Source organism: Staurois parvus, unplaced genomic scaffold (assembly GCF_062004578.1).
Source record: "Staurois parvus isolate SC_StPar_1 unplaced genomic scaffold, SC_StPar_1.0 ptg002140l, whole genome shotgun sequence".
NCBI lineage: Eukaryota > Metazoa > Chordata > Amphibia > Anura > Ranidae > Staurois > Staurois parvus.
This window is the reverse complement of record NW_028319936.1, coordinates 3,710,913-3,736,499: the sequence shown is the minus strand read 5'-3', so window position 1 is coordinate 3,736,499 and position 25,587 is coordinate 3,710,913. Positions and strand designations below refer to the sequence as shown.

The window sequence follows — 25,587 nt, the reverse complement described above, 5'->3', positions numbered from 1 at the left end:
CAGATTGTGAGGAAAGTACTGCCGAGAACCGGCAGTTGTCAGAGCGGGGATCGGCACCGATCATCAGGGCACTGATGATCAGTGCCCTGATGATCGGTGCCCAGCAGTGCCACCCGCAAGCTCCGCCCACCCGTGCCCAGCAGTGCGCCCACTAGCTCTGCCCACCTGTGCCACTCTGCAGTGCCACCCACCTGTGCCACTCTGCAGTGCCACCCACCTGTGCCACTCTGCAGTGCCACCCACCTGTGCCCACCCACCAGTGCCACCCACCAGTGCTGCCAGTCAGTGCCCAGGGGTTGTGCCAGTCAGTGCCGCCAGTCAGTGCCCAGCAGTGATGCCAGTCAGTGCCGTCTATCAGTACCCATCATCAGTGTCACCTATCAGTGCCGCCTATCAGTGCTGCATATTAGTGCCGCCTATCCGTGCCACCTCATTAGTGCTGCCTATCAGTGCCCATCAGTGCCGCCTATCAGTGCCCATCAGTGCTGCCTCATCAACGCACATCAGTGAAGGAGAAAAATTACCTGTTTGAAAAATTTTATAATAGAAACAAAGAAACTTTTTTTTTTTTTTTCAAATTTTTTGTATTTATAGCGCAAAAAGTAAAGCGCCCGGTGGCGATTAAATACCACCAAAAGAAAGCTCTATTTATGAGAAAAAAATGATCAAAATTTCATATGAGTACAATGTTGCATGACCGCGCAATTGTCAATCAAAGTGCGGCAGCGCTGAAAGCTGAAAATTGGCCTGGTAAATAAGGGGGTATAAGTGCCTGGTAGGCAAGTGGTTAAGGATTGAGGGCTCATTCATACCTACAGGTGTGCATGTGCTCTGTTATAACACACGCCCGCTGGGGCATTGTTCTAGTGCATCACATGGATTTCTTTCCTTTAAAGTATATGTGAACCATCACCTTGTAAAATAACCCATTCAGTTGAAAAAAGAAATGAAACGCATAACATTTCCTAATACATATAAAAACATTAATACATTTTTTTTTCAAATAAGTGATCACTTACCCTCTGTTCTCAACTGCATACAAGAGTTTAGAGAGCTAGGGGAGGAAAATCAGACGTACACTGGTCTTCACAGTAAATGGCTGTGTGATTGTTCATGTTTTGCGCATGTGTAAGATCTGCATTTTTTATTTAAATGTATTTATTTTCATTTAACTTTATTGCTATCACAGTGTGGCTAACAAGTCCCCTATATGATAGCTTTAGGCAGGTGACAGGTACTGTTTATGGAGACATCAGAGTCTACTAGACCCACAGTGTTCCTTGCCCTCTGTTACAGTCAGTCAAGCACATACTGTGCTTCACCAGCTGCACCAGGTGTTCCGGCCAGGATTCTGACAGGTCTGAAGCTGTAAGCACTCAGAGCAGAGCACTTCCTGCTTCGTACACAAAAGAGAAGATACGAGAACAGATGGTCCTTAATCTCCTCCAGCCCTCCATCCTGAAGTCACTGGTTGTAATCCTGGGTTCCCAGGAAGAGCGGAAGCGCCCAGGAACAAGTGGGGGGCACACTGCAAGCACCAAGGCTTTACAGCCACCTGACCACTTCAACATTACAGCTAGAAGATGGCTGAACAAAACAGTAACAAGCTTATGGCTACTACTGCAGTCTTCAGCTTGTTTTAAATGCTTACGACTCTGGACATTTGTAGTACACCCTGAAAGGTGAAGTGGTTAATGAAATGTCAGAGAATGACATTTCATTCTACTTCATGCACCACAGTGCAGTGTGTCAAGCTGTTATGTGTTGATGTGCATTGAACTGTAAAAAATGCAGACATGATGTATCCTTACTCAAAACACGCCACCATACATGTATGGTGTGAACAGGGCACATCAATTCAGCTCAACACACCTGGTGCTAACAGGCTATTTTTCCTGGACATTTTTATAGTTGGAATAGTGGTGCACTGAAATGAAAATTCTGGTGCCGAAACAAATACTGAAAATTCAGAATGCATGTGGCCGAAAACCGAACCAAAATGTCTGCGTGTGCACTGGTGGAGAGGCTCCAAATTTTTTTTTTCTTCTTTCATGTATATTTTTATTTATTTTTTAACTTCTGATTTTATTGCTATCTCATAGGGGACCAAAAGTCCCCTATGTGATAGCATATTAGTGACAGGCCCTCTTTGTAGGGGGGAGCAGTGTGTGCTAGGAGGGGGTAGGAGAGGAGCAGTGTATACACTGAGGGAGCAGTGTATACAGAGAGGCTTCCTCACTGGCTGTCACTATATGTCGGTGCCCATTTTTAAATGCAATTGCCGGCTTTTTTTTTTTTTTTTTTCTTCACTATAGCTCACAGAATTAGCTGTCACTTTCCCTGGAGCTAAAGGAAACTTTGTTTCTTTTATCTCGGGAAAGAAATAAAAGGAAACTTTGTTTCTTTTAGCTGGGGGGAAAATGACAGCTAATTCTGTGAGCTATAGTGAAGAAAAAAAAGCCCCTACACTAAACCCCGCCTCTCCCTCAGCACGTGCAGTGTCAGCAGATAACTGTCACTTGATACATTACATACAAAACCGCAGTGTTTGCAGAATCAGGTCTGATCTCTGTTAGCACTTTTTTGTAGCGGTTCAAGCAGTACCTGATAGCCAGGTGCCCTTTTTCCCATGAGTCGCACTAGGTACCTATAAATTTAGTGGCCAAAATGTCAATGGAAAGGTACTCTAGTACAGATTTCTGAGCATGTCAGGTGAGAGCGAAGGGGAAGACTCCCTGACAATCATCCTCAGAATATGAACCTGTAGACAGAAGTGGCACCCTAACAGATAGCTCAGACAATGGAGACGAGGTCCCTGCTAAGATCAGGCGTACCCGACCTTGTTCCCAGGTTGCTGAGATGTTACAATTGCATGATGACTCTCATATGCAGCAGAGTGCCGCACTACCTTTTGATGAACTGGCGAGCACCAGCGGCCTAGTACATCCTGGTCTTTCACATACCAGCACTGCAGCAGTATCACTTGGTGACGTGGTGAGTCCCATAAGTGCAGTACAAGCTGGTGCAATGGTGAGCACAAGTAGTGTCCCGCAGCCACCACGAATTTGCACTCGGGCCTGTAGATCTCCTAGTATTCTTCCGCACGTGCTTGCAAATCCCGATTGGCAGCCCACAAATTCTGCAGCACCTGTACTCCACCCCCCCCCCCCCCACCCCATTCACTGCCTAACCTGGAATTCAGGTGGAAACAGCAAATTTAAATACTCCTGGATTTTTTTTTATTTTTTTTTTGGAGCAGTTTTTCATGGAAGATCTGTATGCATTGATTGTGGATTAAAGCAATTTATATGCACAACAGTTTATCGCCGCCAACCCAAATTCAAACCTTGCCAGTTCATTCAAATGGAAAACCATTACGGTTTCTGAATGTAAAGTATTTTTGGGCCTAACCCTCAACATTGGTATTACTGGAAAAAAAAAATGAATTGCGGTTGTATTGGTCCACAGACCCGATTCATCATATGCCCGTGTTCTCTACTTCTATGGCCAGGCATAGATATGAGAGTATAATGCGTTTTATGCATTTCAACGACATCACACTGTCATCCTTGGGGTGACCCTGCATTTGACTGGATCTACAAAATTTGGCCACTCGTAAATCACATTAACCAAAAATTTGCAGATCTCTATACTCCCCAGCAAAACATTTGCGTTGATGAGTTGGTCATTAATTTTTCTCGCCACCTTGCATTCAAACAATTTCTTCCCACCAAGCATGCCAGATATGGGGTCAAGATGCATAAGACCTGTGCGAGGGCAACAGGCTATACATATAAGTTTCGGATTTCTGAGGGAAAACATAGTCACATGGAGCCCTCCAGATGCCCAAACTACATGGGGAGCAGTGGCAAGATAGTTTGGAACTTGGTATCATCCTTTTTTCCATATGGGTTACCACTTATACGTGGACAATTTTTATGGAAGCGTACCACTATTTAGACATGTGTAGAATCTTGGAATTGGCGCATGTGGCACTGTGCGACCTAATTGCTGGGGCTTCTCCCAACCGCTGTAAATACCCATCTTAGGGGGAAAAAAGCCTGCTTGAGAAATGAGGAATTGCTCGCAGTGAAGTGGAAGGACAAACAGAATAATGTGTTTGTCCTGTCTTCCATTCACGCAGACACGACCATCTAAATTGCCACAGCAGCTGGGGTTGTTGAGAAGCCCTTCTGTGTCCACAACTATAACATTAACATGGGAGGGGTGGACTTCAACTACCAGATGGTGTAGCCACACTTAGTTTCCTGAAAAGCCAGACACTAATACAAAAAAGTGTTTGTTTACTTCTTTCATTTGGCTCTATATAATGCTTTTGTGCTTTACAAAGCAACTGGACGAAGTCTGTCCTTACTAATATTCCCAGAAGAGAGCATCCCGGCCCTTTGTGTATCCAGAATGTGCTGTGTCCCAAACCCCCAACCCACATACAGTTAGCTGGCTGCATGAGCGGCATTTTCCCGATGCCATTCCTGGTACCCCACCCCAAAGGACACCCCAAAAAAGATGTCTGTAGCAGACATGGAATTAGGCATGACACCCACTTTTTTTATCCCTCCTGTCCTGGCCAACCTGGTCTCTACCTCAAGGACCTTTTCCGTCGCTACCACACGCTAGTATTAGTATAGGTTACAGCTCGGCACAGTTCAGGGCACATATTTACACAGGGGCTCGAAAGATGTTAGGTAGTCAGGAAACTGGCTATCACATTTGAGAGACCCTACAATCTGTTTTAAAAAGTTAAAGTTTAAAAGAAAAGAAAAAAAAGTACAAATCCCCCCAAAAATTTAAAATTTTAAAAACCAAAAATAGTTTTTTTTGTTTTTTTTTGTCGTTACTGTTCTACTGTTACAATTTTAGTGTTTTGTTAACCATTGCTGTTTTCTTTGCAGGAATGTCATTCAGCTGCAGCACCGACTTGTTTATTCTGATAGCAACAGGGTCTTACTCTGAGAATATACATAAGTAGGTGTGTGCAGTGCTGTCAGATGAGATTTTTCATCCGCAGTTAAAAAAAAAGATCATATATGCCAAAGCATGGGAGCCTGGGGTGACCAGTGGGTGGATGGCCCCTATGCTTCGGCATATATATTTTTTAATAATGTTTGTCACATTTCATGTGTGCCCACCATTAGAAGTGGGTGGATGCAGGGCCGTATATTCTAATGGTGGGCATACCACACACTTTTTCTGGCAGAGATTTCTTCTCTTTTTTTTCATTCAGCCCACAGGCTGCATAAAAAAAAAAAAGAACATAGCATACACCCAAGGACCAGTGACATACTGCTACATCACTGGACTTTGGTTATACCAGGATAATGCCATTTTTTTCAGCCGGCGATCGGCTTTCATGTTTAAGCAATCCTAGTGGCTAATTAGCTGCAGGATTGCTTTTACAAGCAGCGGGAAAAGATGTCTAAACCCCACCCCCCCTCCCCCCCTCCCCCGCTGCCTTCCACAGACTTCTTGGGAAGTCCCGTGCCATCGGGGGAACCTGAGAATGCAGCCGGTGTTTCTGCCAGCTGACCATAGAGCAGATTGGAGACCGGAATGGTGCCAATCATCTCTATAGTCTAAGAATTAGGAAGCTACGAACATTTCGTCACTTCAGTTTCATAGGATATAAACAGCGCCATTTGTAAATTGGGAAGGCATCTGATCACACCGATCTTGGTGAGATTAGATAATGTAAGGGCAGAGGAGATATCTAGAGTCTGATAGACCCAGGGGCGGACTGACCATTCCCTATGTGCACCTGCGTGCGCTTGCCTTGACCCCGTGCCAGTATGCAAACAGCTGTTGCACCATGCATGTGAGGTATCGCTGCGAGCGTCAGATCAAGGGCAGTAATTCTAGCACTAGACCTCCACTGTAAATCTAAAATGGTAGCTTGTAAAGGCTTTTAAAGCGTTGCCTATGGATATTTAAAAATGTATGCAGTTTGTTGCCATTGCATGGGGCATGTGCAGTTTTAAAGCATATGATATTTGGTGTCTATTTATTCAGCATACCATCATCTTTTATATTTTACCAAATAATTGTCCAATATTTTGTGTTTTTGTGAATTAAAAGTAAAAAAAAAAAAGTGTATTTTTGAAAACAATTTGCTTTGAAAAATCGTTGCGCAAGTACTATATGACATAAAAAATTGCAGCACCCGCCATTTTATTCACTAGAGTGTCTGTTTGATGGGCGCAGCGTCAGACCCCCCAACCCTTCTTACCAACTTGTGACCGAAGGACTAGCCCATTTAAAACCGCGTTGTCACGTGCGTAACAATGCAACGCTCAGCTGCACCCTGCACAAAGATTTTCCAGCTCCCTGGACCACAATCTATGTGCCGCAGCCTGAGAGCAATTGATACTGGGTCAGGTTAATTACTCAATTAACCCTTCACACTGCCACCACCGCCATTTGTACGGAGGAGAAAACTCGCCAATCTTCGCAGTAACACTATGATGTTTAAATAAGCGTCTGTATACACACTGTCACTGCAGGCAGATGTATGCAGAAGTTTAAAACAAACAGTAGCGCTCTTCAGAGACAGGGATTCTTAGTTTGCATTAAAGAGCTTTAGAAACAGTTCAACACTTTTCAGAAAATAGGATTTATTACTAAAAAGGTCAAAATGGTGCAATAAAAATATTTACAGAAAAAGATGTAGCATATATATATATATATATATATATATATATATATATATATATATATATATATATATATATATATATATATATATATATATATATATATATATATATATATATACACATACATACATACATACATACATACAGAGAGCAATAACACAACCAGAGAGATAACAGAGTCCTGGTTTAAGCAGATTCAAGTGTCCTGAACAAAAGGGTACAGTTTCTCCTAAAGTTGGTGACTGATGTTAAAAGGGAGATCTCTTCATCATCCTCCCTCAGGCCTGACAGCCTCTTTTCTAGTCCACCAGCAGGGGGTGTCTACTGAAGCCAAGGGCCAATCGCCTCATTTGGGGAGGGGGGTTTAGGCGGAGACACAGGCTAGGACCAAAATCCCTCCCAAGTTATACCATGGCCAATAACCTTCCATAGGTACATGTAGGATAATATGCAGAATGATATTCTGAACGTCCAGACACCAGATATGACATATCTGCTTGGGACGGTTAAGGAGATATCGCTTTCTGCTCTCTGGTAGACATAATCTAGAGATGTAAGGTATCAGGTGACTCGCATTAACCTGACCTATCTGAATATATGCTTTGTTTGATTGTACGTATTTCCTATCGGGCGTTATGAAATTGTATGAAAAAGTGGTTAAAACTGGGATGTAGGTTTTACTGCTATTTCGGAATGCTTTTCAAGTCCAGTGACTGACGGGTTTATGGCTTTACGATCAGCTCAGAGCAAGAGGCTAACAGACACCAGCTAATTGGGTTTACAACCATGAAGTGTATCCAGCTGTGCCCGATTCACTCTTGAACTCAGCCACACCAGACCACATGCCATTCAACAAAAAGGGAGGGGGGACTGATTTGGAGTGAAAATGACACAAGATGGAGGATCTTTAGCAAAATGGAGGTCCGCGTCCCTATCTGTACGTACAATTGCTACAGTCTGCTATATATATATTTGGGGGTTCAAAGTGATTTCCTAGCAAAAAAAAAATGTTTTTTTTTTTGTTTTTTTTTTTGTTTTTGTTTTTTTATGTGAACAAAAAGTGTCAGAAAAGGCTTGATCTGCAGGTGGTTAGAGTGAATATGTGGCATAAATTTCTAATACTGGGCATAAACTGTCCCCACCCCCCAAAATGACCCCTTTTTGGAAAGTAGACACCCAAAACTATTTGAGTCAGTAGAAACATTTATTTTTTTACCACACATTTCTGGAAAAAGACAAAAAAAAATGTAATCAAAATCCAATAAGCACCTTCAGGCTTTTAAAGGGCTTTATTTCCTCATTAGACCTCCTCACTACCTATCAGTGTTGGAGGCTCTGAAATGCCAGGATAGCACCAAACCCCCTAAAATTACCCCTTTTTGGAAAGTAGACACCCCATGGAACTTAAAAAAGCATAGTGAGTATTTTGTAGATCTCATTTTTTTCTCACAAGGTTTTGAAATATAAAAAAAGAAAAGAAAAAAATATGTTTTTGTTTTCTTTCTTCATTTTCTAAAAACTTGTGGCAACAAGCGAGATCTGCAAAATACTCACCATGCTTCTTATCAAATTCCTTGGGGTGTCTACTTTCCAAAAAGGGGTAATTTTAGGGGGTTTGGTGCTATCCTCGCATTTCAGAGAAACTGAAACTGTGATCGGTAGTGAGGAAGTTAAAGTGGCCTTCAAAATGGTAATTAGATTTCAGGCTGCTGTATGTGGCTAGGCTCCCAAAAAGTCTCACATGTGGTATCCCCATACTCAGAAGAAGTAGCAGAAAGTATTTTGATGTATAATTCCACATATACCCATGGCTTGTATGAGCAATATATAATTTAAGTGACAACTTTTGTGTAAAAAAAAAAGAAAAGAAAAAAGTTTTTGGCATTTTCCAAAAACGTGTGGGAAAAAAATAAATAAATCTTCCATGGACTCAATATGCCTCTCAGCAGATAACTTAGGGTGTCTACTTTCCGAAAAGGAGCCATTTTGAAGTGTTTGTACTGTCCTGGTATTTTAGCACCTCAAGAAATGTGATAGGCAGTCAGAAAGTAAAAGTTGTGTAAATTCCATTATCAATACCATAGTTTGTAGATGCTATAACTTTTACACAAAGCTATCAGTATACACTTACTGGGATTTTTTTTTTTTACCAAAAACATGTAGCAGAATACATTTTGGCCTAAATTTATGATGAAATTTGAGTTTTTGGATATTTTGTATGACCGAAATGAGAAAATATCATTTATATTAAAAAATGTCAGTCTTTTTTTTTTTTATAGCGGAAGAAATAATAGAAAGCTATATTTGTGTGAAAAAGGACATACATTTTGTTTATGTACAGCATTGCATGACCGCGCAATTGTCAGTTAAATTAGCGAAGCACTGTATAGCAAAAAGTGGCAGATAGTGCAGTATCTATACCATAGATTGTAGATGCTATAACTTTCACATAAAGCAATCCATGTACACTTTATTGCGATTTTTTTTTTTTTTTTTTTTTCTTCACCAAAGACATGTAGCAGATTACATTTTGGCCTAAATTTATGATTATTTATGATTACCTTTGAGTTTACTATATATTTTTTTAGCAGAAAGTAAAAAATTATAATTTTTTTCAACATTTTCGGTCTTTTGTTTTTTGTTTTGTTTATAGCGCAAAAAATAAAAAGCGCGCAGGATGATCAAATACCACAAAAAGAAAGCTCTGTTTGTGTGAAAAAAAGGACATAAATTTTGTTTGGGTACAGCATTGCATGACCACGCAATTACCAGTTGAAATAGCGCAGCACCGAATAGCAAAAAAAGGCCTGGTCAGGAAAGGGGGTAAATGCTCAGGAGGGCAAGCGGTTAAGCAAATTATATGGTAAACTGATATGTTTATTTATACACCCATCACCCATTTATTGTTAGCTGCAATTTAGCATTTCTTCAATCTTGTTAAGCAGATGACATACCAGAAGAATATAACTGCTGTAAGAAGGGGGTGAAGAGACTGCTTGAAACGTATAAAAAGCTTTGCCCTCCATAATGTGGATAACTTGTAATTAACCAGATGTTTACAAGAAATTGCAAACAAAAAACAAACAGGTAAACTAGAAAATTCCTTTAACATCATGAATGGAAATATTGCTGTCACAGTGCCTCACATGTGCATTTCTATTTAAAACCTGCTCAACATTTCCCAGTTAATATAAAAAGGAAGTGTCAATAATTGCCGACTGCTTATTTGCAGAGTCCTCTTTTTAAAAACCAAAAAAAAATTGCCCTTTAGCTCAGTAAACGTGAGACTTACTTTCTTCTTGTTCAGATATACATCACTAAATAAATGACACCATCAATTACAAAAGTAAACAAACAGAAATAAAAGACATTGGATAAAAACTTTGCATACCATGGTGGTTAAGGCTACTTTCACACTGATCAGCTGCAAAAATGCATATGATTTTTTACGGAGCTTCTGTCACACTTTCTGAGCGTTTTTTACAGCACACATGACTTAAAAACTGCACCAAAAGTGCTTCTCGGAGGCGTTTTTGAGGCGTTTTCCATTGATTTTTCATTTTTTGGACTTTTTTTTTTCTCTTCATGAACATACATATGGAAGCATATTTCTTGAGCTTTTCAGGTGTTTTTTTTTGTTAATGCAAAAGCACTTCAAAAACTCCTCAGTGTGAAAGTAGCCTAAAATGTGCGTGTTATCACAAGTTAACATACAGTATAAATCCATGTTTCTCAAGTAATGGGTCGTGATCCAAAAGTGAATTGCGACCAGTGGCACACTGGGACTCGGGGCAAGTGACCCCCAGGCCTCTCTAATGCCCCAATAAAATGTCCAGTGCCCAGACAACACTACCGGCCACACTAATATAAATGTTAAGACAGCCAGGACCGCAACTACGGGCCACTTCATTTGTATTATTACGGCCAGCCTGTCCCATTAAGGTGGTGCGCATGGTGCACTTACAAAGCGGTCCTATGGCCCTCGCGCTCATTCCTCTTTCCTCCATGGCAGCACTGGGAGGGCGCGACATATAACTACACTTCCTTCCAGCCAGCCTCGCAGGAGGGAAGAAAAGCACCATTGGATGCCAGGGAATGACTCTGCTAGGTACTTTTTTTCTTGGGTTGTGGAAGGGTGATGGAGAGTGCATTTTGAAAGGAGTGAAAGAAAACAGGAAAGCAATGGTGATGGGAGGGGGGACTGAAAGTGTTCATGAAAGGGGAGGACTGAAGGAAACCATGAAAGGGGACGACATGAAAAGGGGGTCAAGGTGGGTATTAAAGGAGGATGTAAAAAGGGGTCAAGGTGGGTATTAAAGGGGGATAAGGAAAGAGCATAAAGGGGGTTGAAAAGGTGGGCTAAAGCAGGGCATGGAAGGGGGGATTGAAGGAGTGCATGAATTTGGGGGGGGGGACCCTCACACAGATTTTGCACAAGTTATATTGTTTATTTAAAAAGTCACTGAAGACCTTAATACTCTTAACTTTGAGAGAGTGAGAGGCATTGCTTAGCTTAATGGGCTATTAGTGTGAGGTAGAGGGGAGATTGCTTAAAGTTAGGGGGTATTTGTGGGTTTTTGTTATTCTATGTATGCTTAAAAAAATAATTATTTTAAATCTAAAGTGTTTTACTATGTAAAATTTTATGTACATTGTAGAACACTGCACAAGTTGTTTTGTGGAATAAATTATGTTTTTCGAAAATTAATTGTTTTTGGGTCGTGACTTAATGACCAAGGACAAATGTGGGTCCTGAGATTCCATAGGTTGAGAACCTCTGGTATAAATGATCAGTCCACACATGCACATTAAATAGTGCAGCGCTATGAATGTAGTGCAAATTGATATGCAAAATATAATCTAAATGACTATACGTACAGTAAAATGGTCAATATGTAAAGGATAATAAAATTTTAATAAATGTTCCGTGTTGTTACTAAAGGCTACTGGATCTCCCTTCTCTGGAATCCTTAATGTTGCTGGATCAGGCAGGTGCTATGAATAAATATCTCCACCACCATGTCTTTGGAGTGTAGGAGGAAACCCACGCAGGCACCTATTTATTCATAGCACCTGCCTGATCCAGCAACATTAAGGATTCCAGAGAAGGGAGATCCTATACCCAGGCAACCTGCTGCACCCACCTATCCCTTAAGGGGACCTCTGGCCAGCTGGATCTTCTTCTTATCCTGTGTGCTTCCACCACCACTACCCACTTAGAGGGAGGATCATCTCCGTGTGTTCCTGACCAGACCAACCACCCAGAAGGAGGACATCTTCCCCTATCCCAGACCAGACCCTAAAGGAGGCTTCTGCGGATTTTACTTAACGCACATTTACATTGTGCGTCTGGTGAGTGCACAATCTCTCTACATTACTTGGAACATCATCACGGATTATAAGGAGAGCACTTTATAGACTATCCAGTAGCCTTTAGTAACAATACGGAACATTTATTAATATTTTATTATCCTTTACATATTGACTAACTTACTGTACGTATAGTCATTTAGATTATATTTTGCATATCAATTTGCAGTTCATTCATAGCTCTACACTATTTCTATGTATTCTTCATAAGGCTTTATTTTGGTTTCCTTGAATGTCCAGCAGCTTACCCCATAGAGCGCTCACTTTTATTGCTATCTTATTTACACACATGCACATTGTCCACTGTTATTCCTTTGTCAGACCAATAGTAGTAGTAAAAGATACCAGGTGATCAATTGAGAAATGCAGGCCAGTAGAGGTTCTATCCCTATACTTTAAAGCAGAGCTCCAGGCAAATCTGAAAGAAATGTCAGCAGCTACAAAAACTGTAGCTGCTGACATGTAAAAAAACAGCCACTCACCTGTCCCATGATCCAACGGTGTGCTCACTGCAGCTGGGTTCACCGGCCATCCTCTATCTCCGGCTCCAGCATTTTAAGTGTGTGGCTTGTGGCTTCACAGCCAAGTGCCCACTGTGCATTTGTGAGTAGCACTGCACCTTATGGGTGGTCCTGTAGTCTTCTGGGACTGCAATGTGTCCCTGAAGACGGCAGGGAGAGAGGGGGGGGACAACTTCCAATCACCTAGGCAGTTGCAGCGGAAGTGGGAGCGGGTACCTGTCAAAGTCGAGTACTTGCTCCCCCCCCTGCTACCCAAAAGTCTCAATTCCTCATGGGGAGTGGGGGACCAGTCCTTGAAAAGGAACTTCCCCATTTGGGTGTAGCTCTGCTTTAATGATTAAGCATGCTTTTATGTGAAACATGTCAACTATCCTTTGTCCGTGGTGCTTGGTGTATGATGGTGCCCACACCACACTATATAGACGTACAAAACTAATGTTACGGTGACTACAGCACCACAATAGAGTAACTCCCTCAAGTTAGTATATAAATCAATCATCTTAATATATATCGAAACCTCAAATATACTCTATGTCCATATGATAACATTTATGTTTCTAAGCCCAAAAGGTAAGTGCAAGTCAAAACTGGAGAACAATTGAGAGATATTTTAGGGAAAAAGGAAGGAACCCCTTTGGGTGAACACACTACAAAAACTGTAGCTGTTGACTTTTAAAAAGACAGCCACTCACCTATCCTTCGATCCCGCGGTGTCCTCACCGCTGCCCATTACCGGCACCAGCATCTTCAGTGTGGGCACCTGGCTGCGACAGCTTGCGGCTTCACAGCCGGGTGCTCACTGCACATGTGCAAGTAGCGCTGTGCTTTCTGAATGGTCCCATAGTCTTCTGGGACCTGTCACGTCCCAAAAGACTACGAGGAGGGAGGAGTGGAGGACAACTTCCGATCGCAGTGGGAGAGGGTACCTGTCAATTTTGGGTACTTGCTCCCCAAAGGTGCTAATCTTTAATGGGGAGTGGGGGACCAATCTTTAAAGAGGAACTTCCCCTTTTGGGTGGAGCTCCGCTTTAAGTTAAAAGCAATTTTATGATCTTATATTCAATTAATTTTTTTTTTTCTGTCTTACCTTTGCTTACTAAGGAGAATGCCTCAGAGGACTTGCTAGTTCCAGGTTTGACCCCTTTTGATTTCAGAAATGCCTTTATACTTTGTGGCATAGATTAAAGATGGTGTTGGAAACATTCCTCAGAGATTTTGGTCCACATTAACATGATACCATCACGCAGTTGCTGCAGATTTCTCAACTGCACATCCATAATGCAAATCTCCTGTTCCACCACATCCCAAAAGTTTTCTATTGATTTTTGAGATCTGGTGACTGTGGAGGCCATTGGGGTACAGTGAACTCATTGTCCTGTTCAAGAAACCAGTTTGAGATGATTTGAGCTTTGTGACATGGTGCATTATCCTACTGGAAGTAGCCATCAGAAGATGGGTACACTGTGAACATAAAGGGATGGACATGGTCAGCAAAAATACTTAGGTAGACCGTGGCATTTTAACGATGCTCAATTGGGGCCCAAAGTGTGCCAAGAAAATATGTGCCAAATTCTGATCCTGCCAACTGAATGTCTCACCTGACATCGAGACTCATCAGACCAGGCAAAGTATTTCCATTCTTCTATTTTCCAATTTTGGTGAGCCTGTGAGAACTGTAGCCTCCATTTCGTGTTCTTAGCTGACAGAGTGGTACCCGCTGTTGTCTTCTGCTGCTGTAGTCCATCTGCTTCAAGGTTCAATGTGTTGTGCATACCTTGGTTGTAACGAGTGGTTATTTGAGTTACTCTTGCCTTTCTATCATCTCAAACCAGTCTGCCCATTCTCCTCTGACCTTTGATATCAACAAGGCATTTTCATTCACACAACTGCAGCTCACTGGATATTTTCTCTTTTTCAAACCATTCTCTGTAAACCCTAGAGATGGTTGTGCGTGAAAGTCCCAATAGATTAGCAGTTTTTTAAATACTCAGACCAGTCCATCTGGCACCAACAACCATGCTACATTCAAAGTGACTTAAATCCCCTTTCTTCCCCATTCTGATACTCAGTTTGAACCTCAGCAAGTCATCTTAACCATGTCTAGATGCCTAAATGCATTGAGTTGTTGCCATGTGATTGGCTGATTAGCAATTTGTGTTTACCAAACAGTTGAACCTAATAAAGTGACCGGTGAGTGTATGTGGTATACAGTAATTCCAATTGTATCCATTTAATAATGTATTGATCCAAGTGAATGGAAAGAGTCCCTAAACATATGGAGATACAGTATATGGTGATATCCGACCAGTACAAATATCCTGAAGAAGTCCAGAAAAGGGTTAAAACACCTCAATATTACAAAGATGCCATGCCCACTTTCCCTTGAGACATGGGCATGTGTTTTACAGGACACAAGTAGTCAGTGGATGGCATTTTGACCTCCTCAGACTGGCTGGAATTACAATGGGCAATCAGATAATCCAGATCTCCTTATACAACTCATACATTGAGTAAGTTTGTTTTATGTATCTCCATTTCTTTTTTCATTCTTAATTTTAAAAAATAGAGGTTTCCGCAACACAAGCATATTGTGTTTCTCTGCTATCTTGTATCGAAGGTATTAAAATACAGTACTGTGAATTTGGATTGGGGCAGCTGACATCCATCCTCTATATTTGGCATTTGGAAATCAACTTTATATTAAATGTACTGATATTCCTGTATATGGCCATAGCATAACATGTGAAATGGATATCAAGCAGACTACTTAAATCAGCACAACTGTTTCTCCTTGGTCTTCTTTTTTTTTTTTTCTTTATGCATTTTCCAGGCATTTTTTTAGTGTGTTTGGGGTGGCATTACCAATGATCAGCACCCAAACATGTGTTGCATGCTTTGGAGTGTTTTTAGCATGATCAGGAAATGTAGGCAGAATCGCTTGATTCTGAGTCGCTCACATGTGAATATGGCCAAAAAATTTGCAGAGTAACTGTTTACACTTCTGGGATGTATTTATATCTTTTTTGTTTCATGTTTAAAACAGCATTTAAATAAATTGAAAGAGCACTCATGATAATTCAGTAAATGTTCTAATCTTCCTAGGTTCCAGCAATGTTAGTAGGTCACTGATTTTCAGAATAAAGAAATATTCACATGTACATGTATATTTATTTCTTTTATTTTTCATTACATAGGAGTCAAAATTTAAAGAGACTGGTGTTATTACCCCTGAAGAGGTAAGCTGGAAAATGTATTTTATCATCCTGTTATTTACAGACGTAATTATTGTGTTTTGTGGATGAAGGTGTCCAAGTAGTTGTGGAAAGCATTACAAATGAACAACAGTGTCAGGATTCATACATTTCAAGGAGCAGGACAACAGATTACAGTGAATATAGTAATGGCATTTTTTGCATTTTATTTATTTATTTATTTTTATTAGAGGTGTATAAGTGCATGTAACTTAGAATTTAATTCCCTTCAATACAAACCTTTTCAGTTATCTAGTTTGGGGATTCGAAAGTGCTTCTGTTGGATCAAGGTACATTGAATGTAATAGTAACCAACGTCAAAATCTAGAAATGTGATGAGCTTCAATTTCTGCTACAAACCAATCCTTGGTTATTTTATTTTTATGTAATTGTTGCTGTCTCACTGGGGAGATTCCCTTCCAAGGCAATACTGGAAATAACCTTACTCAGAGTAAGGGAAATCCTGAATTAGACAGTTGCCAGTTTTTCCATTGGAAGGTTTCTGACCCAGTGACAACTCAAAATTATCGATTCTTTTTCTTTTCTCAGTCCTTCAGACTCTGTCACAATGGTCATCATGACAAATATAAAGGGTGACTTGCGGGAACACAGATGGCAGTAAAAAATTAACCAGGGTTATGATCCTTTCATACTCTATCCAAAATGAGAACAAAATTGGCTTTAGATACACTTTAATATTTGTGGCATTACATTTAAGGAAACACAAGAAAAAATGTAAATTGACATTTGTCCTAAGCTCTTTTGTCAACTGATTAAAAAATAAGACAATTACTATTCCATAGAACTTGTAACGCTGCTCAAAGTTGGAGGATGAGAGATTTTCACCACTGGTAATTCAGAGCGTGGGAACAGGCATCTATGCACTATTCAGAAGTGTAAATGTAGCAAAGATGAGGGAGATGAGACGCCACTCAGACTGACCACGGCTGTGATAATGTCTGGCTTCAGCCAGTGCTGCTTCAGGCATGCCCTCTGACTCATTTCGCCATGCCCACCGCGGCTCGGCCACAGAGGTGGCCACCTCTGTGACCAGGCCCAGTGGGCAGGGTGAAATGTGTCAGAGGCGTGTATGGAGCAGCGCTGACTGAGGCCACACTATCACAGCACCGGGTCAATCTCATATTCCTCATCTTTGCTACAATTACTATTCCAATACAAACTTCTGAACTAATTGACCTCCCCCAAACTTCTGTGTTGTGTGGTGTGGTGTTTTTTCTCTTTTTACGCATATGTTGCTATAACATGCCTTGGCTCGCTGCGTGCTTGGAATTACCTTGTCATCAGTAATCTGATGTTTTGAAAGTCCCTATTCTATTTGCAATTTCTGGGCCCTCTTCATGACTTCTACTACTTCCCTAAATTTCAAGTAAGTTGCTTCATATTCTTAGAAAAAGGTACTTATGATGACTTGTTTCTCAATAAGTATGTTCTGAATGACAGCTGAAAATTTAATGTCTGATATTTTGTTTTTGTATAACCAGTTTTAGGTATTCCCTTGCTCACACAGCATAGACAGCGTTTTGTTGCTTAATCGCTTCTATTATATTTATTTCTGCAAACAGCTTGGACTGTAAACTTGATGCCAGTCATATAATTTGATTCCAGAGATGTTCTAGCCATGGTTCTGAAATTTACATTCTTTATACATATCGAGGCGATACAACCAATCCATTCTAAGCAGGCATTGGGTAGTTTAAAAATATGGTAACAAATTGATTGTTCCGTGAATGCAGAGATTCCTGTGCATGTGTTAGTGATGTCTTCAGCTGGAGTTGATGTTTATTATCTACTAAATGGCACAAGTTCAAGCTTTTTCACATGGCACCCACAAGTAAGATTTTGTTATAAGCTTACCTGTAGGGCAAAGTAAAAATTTTGACTTCAATAACACTTTAGAGAACAGTCCCTCTAAGCGGGTGTATCTCTAACATTCACAGAGATACCACTGATATAATTTTATAACATCTACACATTTTCTGTGCAGGAAATGTTAATTTTATGATGTTCACGTGCCTATCTGCCAGTTGCTTGTTCATTTAAAGTGTTACTAAACCCAGGACCCTGCATCCACTATATCTGGTCTCCCACAGTACCCAGAACATGGAAGTGCAATTATTTTAGTAAACATAAACTGCTAAATACCTTTTCTCATCAGCAGTTAGCGCAGTCTTGTGACTTCTATCTGTGTCCAGCCCACCACTAGCTAAAGCTTGTAGGAGGACTTTACTTTCTGCTCTAGGAGGATGGAAATCTCCTGACTTCTGTCTGGACAGCGCTGATTGGCCCTGTGCTGATCACATGCACTCTCCCAAGAAAAAAAAAACTCTAGCAATACACACCAAACTCGAGCATATGCATGCCTACGGTTCAGTCTGGAGATAAGAGGTGGTCACTTGAAAAAGGTGAGGAACAGAGAAGAAAGGATCAAACCACCTTTTTACACAATGCAGGGTTTTAACCCCTTAGGATCCACAGTAAGTATAACAAGCATGCTTTACTGCATATACAGACTGATTTTACTGTTGTGGGTTTAGTAACACTTTAAATTTGACTTTTTGTCATTCATTTTCTAAAATCGGAATAGTTTTGAGCCAGGAAGAAAGAAAGGCTTATCTTCTATAATTCAACTAAAACATCCTCTGCTGCAGAAGCTGTGCTTCTAATCCCCATAATATTTTAGAAAGCTTGCAGCCTTATTTGTCCACAAATGCCAAAAAAATGAAGCTCCCACAACCTCCAATCATATTTGTTTTTTTCCAAAAGTTGAAACCATAGGGTCTAAAACTGATTACTAACCATCAAAAATCTAGTTCATCCCCATTGATCTACTGTGGGTGTTATGCTATAAATTTTCATATTTCTGTCTTCCGAATGCAAGACATATTCTACATATTTAATATGACTTTGGTTTCTTAACAGAAGTATTAGGACTAAATAAATAGTAAAAGGCTTAATTTCTGCCTGAATCTGTAATCGCATATTTTTATCTGTTATTTTCTTTTTATTAGTTTCTGGCCGCTGGTGATCACCTTGTTCATCACTGTCCTACATGGCAGTGGTAAGTTAATGCCTTCCCTAGCTTGGGTTACATTTCACACAGTAATTGATGACCGACCTTCAATGTTGAATGTTGTTTTTTTGGTTTTCTGTCTTCTCCAAATAATTTTAGTCAGACTACTTTCACATTTGTTGCATCTCTAGCAAGTAACTGAATACATTTTTTGTTGTGATCAATATCAAGTAAATTTTGTACATGTTAAAGCTATAAACTGTATGCTAGTGTATGAAGTCTGGAGCAGTTCCCAGGCTACTACTTGGCACCAACACTGTAGCTCTCATAAACACTGAACTGATCTAAGCTGTGGTCTTAAAGTGTATCTCAATCTAAAATTGTTTTTAAGTCTTAGAGTGGGAAAGGTTAAAACGTCTGTCACCTGAAAAAAGAAGTGAACGGATATCTCTGCAAAAAAGGGGTATTAGCCCTTCCCCACTTTGTCCAAGACTAGAAAATAAAAAAAAAATGACTGAAGTAGCACTTAAATGTCCCAGTGCTACCTGAATATACATACAGTCCTGGCCAAAAATATTGGCACCTCTGCATTTCTTTCAGATAATGCACCACTTTGTCCAGAAAATTGTTGCAATTACAAATGTTTCAGCATTCTCATGTTTATTTTATTTGTATTGGTATGACAAAGTGGAGAAGCAAAAAGCCACATCTGACTCATTCCACACAAAACCCCAAAAATTACCTGGACGAAATTATTGGCACATTCTCAAAATTGTAAAAAAGTATTGCATTCCAAGTTTGTGATGCTTCTGTAATTTGTAATTAAATTCACCTGTATCAGTTAACAGCTCTTAATGTTCCTGTGTCCACTGTGCACAACATTGTTAAGAAGTTTACAGCCCATGGCTTTATAGCTAATCTTACTGGACATGGACGAAAGAGAAACTTGATAAAAGATTGTATTGAAGGATTCAAAAGGTGGATAAAGAACCTTCGATCAACTTCCAGACAAATTCAAGCTGACCTCCAGGTACAGGGTACAACTGTGTCAGTTTGCACTGTACATTACAATATGAATGAAAAGGGATGCTATGGTAGGAGACTCAGGAGGACCCCACTGCTGACACAGAAACCTAAAAAAGCCATATTGGGGTTTGTCAAAACTTACCTGAGGAAGCCAAAATCCTTTTGGAAAAATGTGCTGTGGACAGACAAAACAAAATTGCAGCTTTTTGGTAAAGCCCATCATTCTAATGTTTTCAGAAAAAGAAATGAGGCCTTTAAAGAAAAGCATACAGTCAAACATGGTGGAGGTTCGCTGATGTTTTGGTTTTTCTTTGCTGTTTCAGGCGCTGGATATCTTGACCATGTGCATGGCATTATGAAATCTGAGGACCACCAAATAATTCTGGGGTGCAATGTAGGGCCCAGTGTTAGAAAGCTGGGTCTCCGTCAGAGGTCATGAATTTTACAGCAGGACAAAGCCAAACCCAGAGTATATGTCAAAACACACCCAAAAATGGTTTCAGACAAAGTTCTGGAGAGTACTGAACTGGCCAGCTATGAGTCCAGATCTCAATCCCATGGAGAACATGTGGAGAGACCTCAAAACAACAGTTGGGAAAAGAACCCTTCCAATCTGAGAGACCTGGAGCAGTTGGCGAAAGAACAGTGGTCCAAAATTCCAGTAGAGAGGTGTAGGAAACTTATTGATGGTTACAGGAAGCAACTGATTTCAATTATTTTTCCCTAGGGTGTGCTATCAAATATTAAATTGAAGGTGCCAATAATTTTGTGCAATCCATTTTCGGGGTTTTGCGTGGAATGTGTCAGATTTGGCTTTTCATTTCTCCACTTTATTTTATGTCATACCAATACAAACAAAATATATAATAAAATGTCTAAACATTTGTAATTACAACAATTTTCTGGCCGAAATGGTGCATTATTTCACAGAAATGCAAGTGCCAATATTTTTGGCCATGACTGTACAGTCTAGTAATACACGTAGTAAACATGCACTATATCGCTCCTCGGTGAGTGCAGTCTTCATCATGAATACATTATAGCCAGCTTTCAACATAGAGGTTAGAACAGAACTAAAGGCTAGATAACATGGTTTAAATATATATATTTGTAGAGTGTTTTGGCTGTTGAAATATCTTGCATATGCCTCAACCACTTTTGTGAGCTGCGGCTCCTGTCCAGTTTGTATAGATACAGTTAGGTCCATATATATTTGGACACAGGCACAATTTTAGTTTATTTTCAAGTATTTACCAAAACATATTCAAGCTATAGTTATATAATGGACTTGGCTGAAAGTACACACTCTCAGGTCTAATTTGAGGGTATGTACATCCAAATTTGAGGAAGGGTTTAGGAATTACAGCTCTTAAAAGGGACCAAAAGTAAATGGACAGTTGACTATAATCGTAAATAAAATGTTCATTTTTAATATTTTATTGAGAATCCTTTACTGGCAATGACTGCCTGAAGTCTGGAACCCATGGACATTACCAAAGACTGGGTTTCCTCCTTTCTGATGCTTTGCCCGGCTCTAACTGCAGCTGTCTTCAGTGGTTATGTGATTGTGGGTCTTTCTGACTTTTTTAGTTTTGCCTTCAGCAAGTGAAATGCATGCTCAATTGGGTTGAGATCTGGTGACTGACTCGGTCATTGCAGAATATTCCACTTATTTTCCTTCAAAAGCTCCTGGATTGCTTTTGCAGTGCTTTTTGGATAATTGTCCATCTGTACTGTGCAGCGCCATCCAATCAACTTTGCTGCATTTGGCTGAATCTGGGCTGGCAGTATATATCTCAACACTGCAGAATTCATCCGGCTGCTCCAAAATATATATGGACCTACCTATCCAAATATATATACAGTCAGGTCCATAAATATTGGGACATTGACACAATTCTAACATTTATGACTCTATACACCACCACAATGGATTTGAAATGAAACGAACAAGATGTGTTTTAACTGCAGACTGTCAGCTTTAATTTGAGGGTATTTACATCCAAATCAGGTGAACGGTGTAGGAATTACAACAGTTTGCATATTTGCCTCCCACTTGTTAAGGGACCAAAAGTAATGGGACAATTGGCTTCTCAGCTGTTCCATGGCCAGGTGTGTGTTATTCCCTCATTATCCCAATTACAATGAGCAAATAAAAGGTCCAGAGTTCATTTCAAGTGTGCTATTTGCATTTGGAATCTGTTGCTGTCAACTCTCAAGATGAGATCCAAAGAGCTGTCACTATCAGTGAAGCAAGCCATCATTAGGTTGAAAAAACAAAACAAACCCATCAGAGAGATAGCAAAAACATTAGGCGTGGCCAAAACAACTGTTTGGAACATTCTTAAAAAGAAGGAACGCACCGGTGAGCTCAGCAACACCAAAAGACCCGGAAGACCACGGAAAACAACTGTGGTGGATGACTGAAGAATTCTTTCCCTGGTGAAGAAAACACCCTTCACAACAGTTGGCCAGATCAAGAACACTCTCCAGGAGGTAGGTGTATGTGTGCCAAAGTCAACAATCAAGAGAAGAATTCACCAGAGTAAATACAGAGGGTTCACCACAAGATGTAAACCATTGGTGAGCCTCAAAAACAGGAAGGCCAGATTACAGTTTGCCAAACGACATCTAAAAAAGCCTTCACAGTTCTGGAACAACATCCTATGGACAGATGAGACCAAGATCAACTTGTACCAGAGTGATGGGAAGAGAAGAGTATGGAGAAGGAAAGGAACTGTTCATGATCCTAAGCATACCACCTCATCCGTGAAGCATGGTGATGGTAGTGTCATGGCGTGGGCATGTATGGCTGCCAATGGAACTGGTTCTCTTGTATTTGTTAATGATGTGACTGCTGACAAAACCAGCAGGATGAATTTTGAAGTGTTTCGGGCAATATTATCTGCTCATATTAAGCCAAATGCTTCAGAACTCATTGGACGCCGCTTCACAGTGCAGATGGACAATGACCCAAAGCATACTGCAAAAGCAACCAAAGAGTTTTTTAAGGGAAAGAAGTGGAATTTTATGCAATGGCCAAGTCAATCACCTGACCTGAATCCAATTGAGCATGCATTTCACTTGCTGAAGACAAAACTGAAGGGAAAATGCCCCAAGAACAAACAGGAACTGAAGACAGTTGCAGTAGAGGCCTGGCAGAGCATCACCAGGGATGAAACCCAGCGTCTGGTGATGTCTATGTGTTCCAGACTTCAAGCTGCAATTGACTGCAAAGGATTTGCAACCAAGTATTAAAAAGTGAAAGTTTGATTTATGATTATTATTCTGTCCCATTACTTTTGGTCCCTTAACAAGTGGGAGGCAAATATGCAAACTGTTGTAATTCCTAGACCGTTCACCTAATTTGGATGGAAATACCCTCAAATTAAAGCTGACAGTCTGCAGTTAAAGCACATCTTGTTCATTTCAAATACATTGTGGTGGTGTATAGAGCCAAAAATGTTAGAATTGTGTCGATGTCCCAATATTTATGGACCTGACTGTAGATCTACCTGTTGTTGTTATTATATAAGATTTATATAGCACCAACAGTTTTCTCAGTGCTTTACAATATAACAGGAGACAATACAGCAACAATACAGTTCAATACAAGAGGGTTAGGAGCTGTAGGTGATAATGCTATTTACAGCCTACAGTTTTGCGGCTTCCTCTTGCTTTCCTATCTTGACTTTTACTCTGTTCTGCTGTGTAGGACTATGAGTGAGCATCAATAATCTGTTGATCCTCCTTGTGCTGAACCCTGCCTCCTCCAGCCTCTAATGCAGGGGTGGGCAAACTTTTTGACTTGAGGGCCGCAATGGGTTTATATATTGGACCCGGGGGCCGGACCAAGAGTAGATGAATGATGTGTATGTGTCATCCATAGTAAGTATAGTAATATTCCCCCATAGTAAGCATAGTAATTCATCCCCCATATAGTAATTCATCCCCCATATAGTAATTCATCCCCCATAGTAATTCATCCCCCATAGTAATTCATCCCCCATATTAATTCATCCCCCATATTAATTCATCCCCCATATTAAGTCCCCAAGTCCCCCCTGTGTCAATTCACTTACCTTTGCTCTGCGCGTTCCTCTCGCCGTGTTCCCGCGCCGTTCCGGTGTAGCATGAAAATCTGTCTCCTATGAGGATCTGTCCCCCTCGACGTATCTGCGCATGTGCCAGTTTCAGGCATTAGCAGCCGATTGGCGATCTCCGGCACATGTGCAGATACGTCGAGGGGGACAGATCCTCATAGGAGACAGATTTTCATGCTACACCGGTCTTCAGGGCGGACTGTGAGAGGAGCCTAGGTCCGCGGGCCGGATTAAAAGGTCCGCCGGGCCGTAGTTTGCCCATTGCTGCTCTAATGCCTGAAATATGTTTGAATGACAGCACTGTTTAACTCAGTAGTTCCCTATAGCCTCACAGTGCTAACACTCACCACTCATTATTTCTGGTGTGCTTGTTATTAGAGAAAGTGAATATACTAACCGTAGTGAAAAAAATACATTTAAAGGGAAACTGCACTAAATTACCCTACTTAGCCCTTTTAAATTTAATTTGTAATGCACCATCCAACTGGTTAGTCAGCTCAGCATGACATCTACAGCCTCCTTCACTGAGACTGGAGACATGCTGATTGTTGCCCCATTCAAGTTAATAGGGGCTCTATCTGCAGGTGTGGCCAGCACTGGAAGCTGGTAGGTTAATTGGATCCTGTCTAAATTGGCCCTAGTATGTGTATGTATGAATGTAAGTTAGGGAACTTAGATTGTACACCCCTTGAGGGTTAAGGACTGATGTGAATGTACAATATATATGTGTAAAGCGCTGCATAAATTGACGGCACTATATAAGTACCTGAAATAAATAATAATAATCTGTGGCTGTCATGCTGTTATAAGTTAGCAGCTTGGTAGAGGGTTAGAATGGGTAGGGATCTGTGTACTCTGGCACTGACATTACAAAGTGTCCTATGACACACCTTTCATGTATCTGTTCCTACATCAGCCTGTTGAGTTGAAAGTTCAGTTCAGGACACCCAGCCCTTGCATACATAATACAGCTCGCCACATTTTATCTGGGACTTTGCAATTCTTGCTCCTTCAGCAATCTTGGCAGGAAAGAAACATCCTTCCTCACTGTTCTTATCTAGCTCGTGGGCTAGGATTCACCAAGAGAGGTTGGCTATGTTTGTGAATTGGTATGCACTGGGGGATATGTGGGTCCAAAGTGAATGAACTTGGAGGTTCTAGGGCTTTGTTGACATGCTTCCAGCTTGTGTTGAAGCCATCAGTTTGAGGCAGTTTTCATTGACTGTTTCATTTGACCTTTCTGACCTGCTTCAAGCAGGTTTTACATTCCCATAGACTTGAATAGTCTATGGGAACTCACTTGAAAAGAATGTTTGGTCATCACAGGCTCTTAAAACTACTTTTCAAGGGGAACTTTATTCAGAAAATTTAAAGGCTGAGTTCATCTTTTACAAAACAATAATAAATGCACATTTTTTTTTTTTTTTGCAGGTCAAAAAAAAGTGCGTTTATTTATTTTCTTAGGAGCCTGAAAGCATTGCACCTGCGATCTGCAGATCTTGGGTGCAATGTCAAACTCCTGCAGATTCTCAGTACACTGTTACTGAAATCCAGGGAGATCAATGAACTGTGAAAGTGCTCACCAGTGCCCTCGCAGTTCATTGAGAGCTACAT

General features: G+C 40.7%; 1 protein-coding gene across 2 annotated transcripts in view; it reads left to right on the top strand.

The window, feature by feature from the left end:
• Positions 1–25,587, top strand: part of ATG3 (autophagy related 3) — a 77,947-nt gene that overhangs the window by 5,058 nt on the left and 47,302 nt on the right. For both annotated transcript variants that reach the window (XM_089665162.1, XM_089665164.1), the window contains exons 3-4: positions 15,757–15,798; positions 18,843–18,892. In XM_089665162.1, coding sequence (XP_089521288.1) covers positions 15,757–15,798; positions 18,843–18,892 — 92 coding nt within the window. The remainder of the gene's footprint in view (positions 1–15,756; positions 15,799–18,842; positions 18,893–25,587) is intronic.